A 5,998-nucleotide genomic window follows, 5' to 3' on the forward strand; every position below is an offset into this window, starting at 1 on the left:
GTTGTTGTTTGGAGGGCCTGGGCTAGATTTGAACCCACCACCTTAGGTGTATGAGGCTGGTGCCTTAGCTGCTTGAGCCACAGGCGCTGAGCCAGTTTTTCATATTTTAATATCTGTGTGTTTATGGATAAGATAATGGGGCAATTGTGATTTCCTCTTAGTGGAACTTAAAGATTGGCAAGTTTTACCTTCATTGACATCTCAGATTAGATGAAATATACTACTTATATCTACTATCCTTTACAAGTTCTTTTAACTTAAGCGTTGGCCACCGGTGGCTTTCCAAATAAATGTGACTACTCTGATCTGACTCTCCGCTGAGAAGTTCTGCCCATGATTTTCCTTCCCTTAATCATCTCTCAGACTTTGAATCACCTAAGCCCAAGAGTTGGAGGTTGCTGTGAGCTGTGACACTCTAGCACTCTACTGACGGCAACATAGTGAGACTGTCTCAGAAAATAATAATAATTATTATTATCTTGGGCGGCACCTGTGGCTCAGCAGGTGGGGCGCTACGCCCATATACTGAGGGTGCTGGGTTCAAACTCAGTCCTGGCCATCTAAAACAGCAGTGGCAACTGCAACAAAAAATAGCCAGGTGTTGTGGTGGGTGCCTATAGTCCCAGCTACTTCGGAGGCTGAGGCAAGAGAATCGCTTAAGCCCAAGAGTTGGAGGTTGCTGTGAACTGTGACACCACAGCACTCTACCGAGGGCAACACAGTGAGACTCTGTCTCAAAAAAAGAAAAAAATAATAGTAATACTCTCACAGCCCTTCACATTCCTGATGCAACTGTCTTTTGCATCTTTTTCCTTTTTTTTGTTGACACAGAGCCTCACTGTGTCCTGGGTAGAGTATCGTGGTGTCATAGCTCACAGCAACCTCAAACTCTTGGGCTCAAGTGATCCTCTTGCCTCAGCCTCCTGAGTAGTTGGGACTATAGGGACCTGCCACTATGCCTGCCTAGTTTTTCTATTTTTGTAGAGATGAGGTTTTGCTCTTATTCAGGCTGGTTTTGAACTCCTGAGTTCAGGTGATCCACCTGCCCCAGCCTCCCAGAGTGCTAGGATTCCAAGCATGAGCCACCACACCTGGCCTGTAAGGTTAGATTCTGCCAGGAAAGCCCCAGGTCCTTCCATGGTAATGGACTGACCTTTAGAACAATGGGAGCCTACTGAAACCACTGAGAGGGACCCTGCTTGCTTAAGGAAAATCTACTGCCACTTAGGACCATTACTACGTGGGAAAATACTCTTATTGCATGCAAAACCAGTGTGCCCCTCACTGTACTTTTCTTCAAATCAGTGTCCAAAACTAACATCTTCCCCCACTCAAAATACACAGCTAACAGTGTGAAAAGTGGATGTTTGGGTGAATTCAAAGATAAAAAAGTGAAATCAGTGTTTTTCCAGGAAGTAGAAAAAAAAACAACTTTGCAACCCAGAGAAAGTCTCGCTATAAAGATGCCTTGACTGGCTTGGCACCTATGGCTCAAGTGGCTAAGGCGCCAGCTACATACACCTAAGGTGACGGGTTCGAATCCAGCCTGGGCCGCCAAACAACAATGATGGCTGCAACAAAAAAATAGCCAGGCGTTGTGGCGGGCGCCTGTAGTCCCAGCTACTTGGGAGGCGGAGGCAGGAGACTCGCTTAAGCCCAGGAGTTGGAGGTTGCTGTGAGCTGTGATACCACAGCACTCTACCCAGGGGGATAGCTTGAGTCTCTGTCTCAAAAAATATATAAATAAATAAAATAAAGATGCCTCGACTGCTCTCAAAATCTAGGGTTATCTAAGAGGCAGGAAATATCTCTTCTTTAGCCAGGGACACAATAGTTTGGGGCCAGCTTTATTACTGGTCTTTGACCTACTAGGTTTACTTTATAGGTTCTTAATAAGTTTTAAGGGGAATTTGCACATTAAAAAGAGGCTATGGGCGGCACCTGTGGCTCAAGAAGTAGGGCGCCGGCCCCCATACCAGAGGTGGTGGGTTTGAACCCAGCCCCAGCCAAAAACTTCAAAAAAAAAAAAAGGGTCAGCACCTGTGGCTCAAGCAGCTAACACACCAGCCACATACACCTGAGTTAGCAAGTTCGAATCCAGCCCTGCCCGCCAAACAATGACGGTTGCAAACAAAAAATAGCTGGTGTTGTGGCGGGCACCTGTAGTCCCAGCTACATGGGAGGCAGAGGCAGGAGATTCGCTTGAGCCCAGGAGTTGGAGGTTGCTGTGAGCTGTGATGCAACAGCACTCTATGCAGGGCAACAGCTTGAGGCTCTGTCTCCAAAAAAAATAAAAAAGGCTATGCCTGCTGAAACTTACCAAGGGCAATGTTTTCTTTTTTGAGACACTCTCAAGCTGTTGCCCTGGCTAAGTGCTCTGGCATTATAGCTCACAGCAACCTCCAACTCAGGCTCAAGTGATCCTCTGGCCTCAGTTTTTCTATTTTTAGTAGAGATGATGCTTTTTTGCTCAGGCTAGTCACAAACTCATGAGCTCAAGTACGCCACCCACCTCGGCCTCTCAGAGTGCTAGGATTACAGGCGTGAGCCACTGTGCATGGCCAAGGTCAGGGAAATTAATGGAACAGAAGAGACCATCCCTTTTGTTCACCTAGTTCAGTGCTACTTGAGTCCTGCCTCTGAAATATCATTTCATTCTAATTTCTATCCCTGACCAACAAAATACATACATCAAAGTTTTAGAAATACAAAAGCCACTTTAAAGGAATAAGACCACTTTCTGAAAGAAACTCAAGCTCCTATCACTTGATCTCATTCAATGTCAATGTACCACATCTAGGAATTACTTTTATAATGATAAAGACATCTTTTGATGGAACTCTAGTCTCCAGAGCTACCTAAGAACACTATAGCTGAAGCAGGGCAGGCTAATAGCTCATCCTGAAATTTATTTAGCCTCAGACAGGCTAAGGACTTCTGTGCATACCTGTCTTTCCAATTTTTCTACATGGCTGCCTAAAAAAAAAAATTATGCATGTAAATATATGCACACACGCGTACAGACAGACAGAAAGACAACAGAAAGGAGCGTTTTGCAAGTAGGATGGCACGATACCTGGGATGCTCTCCAGTTTCCTCCTGAGCTCTTCATTTTCTTGCTGTAGTGAAATAACCTCCTGCTCCAGCTCTTGGCATCGAGGACAGTAGCCTTCCTCTTCCTCCTCCTCCTCCTCCTCCGGCAGTGTAGATGAGGACGGGTGGCCGTGGGATTCAGATGTTGCTGGGGAGGTCCAACCACCGAGTGTATGCACAGGGGAGGTTGACAGAGGATCCACGTCGGCCAGGTGGCCATACTCACTGACTGAGGAGGTGTTTGGAGTGGGAAAGCTCCCCGAGAGCAGGTAATTTTGTAGCGAGTCAGTGAAAACCCTCAAAAAGGCCGAGGTCTGTTGTTTCCTTTGTATGTACTGAGTCTCTACGTCTACACCGTCTAAGGTCTGACTGTGGACCCCTTTCCCAAGGTGACACTGTTCCTGCCTGTCATTGTAACTTGAGCCTTCCTGCTTTACGCAAGAAATCATGGACTGGGAATGGTTGGAGTCCAGAAGTTTTCCTCCGCAATTCAAGAGGCTGAGAACTCGACTGCACTGCTGGGCAAAGGCATCCAAGATCATACGACTCTCTGAAACAAACAAAAGGACACATCAGTGACCCACAGCCAAAGGTGAGAGATAAGTAAGGGCCTCAATTTGGAGTTCAACATTCAAACATGTTAAAAATACGTATTTCTACTCCCTGTCATAAGCCAAGATGACACAGTGACTCCACTATTAATAGAACACATGGCTTCCTGCTGTTCTGCAACTGGTGGGCTGCCTGATGAGTCCCCCCCGGCCCCTCACTCTAGGAAACGGCTGGGCTGCAGCCCTGGGCACCATACAGACATCTCTCCCTCTATGGCATTCACTGGCTCGCACAGGTCCGAGCTCACACCTTTGGTTTCATTAATATCTTTGCTCTAATGAATTGAGCCAGCCACAGCAGACTCAATTCCTCATTGATAGGAGGGCTTAAAGCAATCATTACTTCTATTTCTGGAGTGCCCTTACGCCCTTGCTATTAATCAGCTGATACAATCCCCGCTGAGAGTACAAAGCTCCCAGATGCAAACTGGAGGAGAAAGATAAGTCTTTCTGAAGAGCTCACTAGAAATCTAATGTAAAACAAAGAGTGGGCCTATGGGCAACGGAGGAGCACAAAACACATCTAACATCTGCGTGCACGAGCCTTTAATTTACCTACTAACTTGGATTCCTTGTCAAGGCCAATGTTTAGGGCTGACCTTGATCAGTTTCATTTAAGAATCAGATGTGCCTCTTCTCAGGACCTCTTCATTAGACTGTCAGGCCTCCTAAAGTGGCACCGTGTGGGCACCTCTCAGCACCACCCCCCACACACGAATTCTAAAGCACCTTAATTGTCAAGTGGTGAAAAACAAAGAGCAAACAGAAAGCAATCAACTCACTGCAAAAACAAAGGAGGAAAAAAATAGCCCCCAAATTGTGAAAATGTGATTTAATGGTGTCAGGGTAAGGGGTCTTGAAAATTCGCCCTAAAGGTAAACGACGCCTGCAGATTTTCTCCTTTCCCGACTGCCACCCAGCATGGCTAGTTACAAACAGAGAGAAGAATCTTCTAGGGCTTACACAGTGGTATGAGGATGCCTCTTATTCCTGCCCTCCCCCAGCCATAATAATGGCAACAAACAAAACACGGGCGATTTTAGATGCCAGATAACTAATGTAACTAGCTACTTGCTGACCATTTTACTTTTTTTTTTCTGGAGACAAAAGCAACTTTTAAGATAAAAAATGGTGAAGTGCTCACGGGGACAATGGGCCAACACAGATACCGTGTTCCTTCTCCTGACTGTTCTTTCAGGAAGTAACTAGACAGGGAGGGGAGAGGGAGCAAAGCATACTTTTCCAGTCAGATAAAAACATGCAAAGCCCTGCACTGGCAGGGAAGAAGCATCCCTCGCATTTCCCAAATCTCTAAAATGCTACTACTCCCAAATGCCTCTGAAAACTTCAGATTAATACACAGAGGCCACATTTTTCTACCCGGGAGGGGACCATGGACTACACTGGACTGTGAGGCCAGCATGGCGCCCAGAGAAACAGTCACTGAGCAAATGGCAGGGACTCGTGCAAATACACAGAGGATCTCGGATTAGACAGCATTTGCAAACTTACTTGACTGAGTAGGGGATGGCAAGACCACCCAGAAGAGCAGGACTGGCCTCAGATGACCGTGCTCTGGGACCTCTCCCTAAACCCACCACAGCCCATCCTCTCCCCAGAAGTGAGGGACCCACAATCCAGGAATTATCTCCTCGGTCTGCTTGGAGGACTCATGCTGGTCTCTTCCCAGAGCCACCAACCCAAAGACAGACTGTGGTGCCAAGCCTGGAGGTCTGGATGGATGGGAGCACCCACACGTGGGCATGTGAGACCCTCCTGGTGGAAGATGAAGCGAGGGGTAGGCTTTGTGGGTTGGCTGTAAATCCCAAAGTCAACCTGTTCGTTACAAAGGTGCATGTGTCAGGGTAGGTGGATGAAACCTGTCTCATTTGACAATCTGTTAGCTTGATTTATCCTTTTTAATTATTTGATATACAAGGTAAGCCTACATTTAATATTGAAATATTTGACTCTTGTTCTGAGTCACACAAATATTTGGGGGTATCACTTCTCTACAGTGACCAAAATCAAACAAGAAAGTAAACAGTGGAACCATACAAACAGGAGTTTTACAATGTTGTAGTCTCGGCTAGGCACCTGTAGCACAGTGGTTACAACGCCACCACATACACCAAAGGTGGCAGGTTCAAACCCAGCTTGGGTCATCTGAACAACAATGACAACTGCAACAACAAAAAAAAACCCGGGCATTGTAGTGGGTGCCTGTAGTCCCAGCTATTTGGGAGGCTGAGGCAGGAGAATCACTTGAGCCCAAGAGTTTGAGGTTGCTATGA

General features: G+C 46.5%; 1 protein-coding gene across 1 annotated transcript in view; it reads right to left on the minus strand.

The window, feature by feature from the left end:
- The window catches only part of BEND4 (BEN domain containing 4), a 38,947-nt gene that overhangs the window by 27,089 nt on the left and 5,860 nt on the right, over window positions 1-5,998 (minus strand). The window contains exon 3 of the mRNA XM_012811957.1: window positions 3,077-3,643. Coding sequence (XP_012667411.1) covers window positions 3,077-3,643 — 567 coding nt within the window. The remainder of the gene's footprint in view (window positions 1-3,076; window positions 3,644-5,998) is intronic.

This window comes from Otolemur garnettii, unplaced genomic scaffold (genome assembly GCF_000181295.1).
Source record: "Otolemur garnettii isolate 467f Iridium unplaced genomic scaffold, OtoGar3 scaffold00181, whole genome shotgun sequence".
Taxonomy (NCBI): Eukaryota; Metazoa; Chordata; class Mammalia; order Primates; family Galagidae; genus Otolemur; species Otolemur garnettii.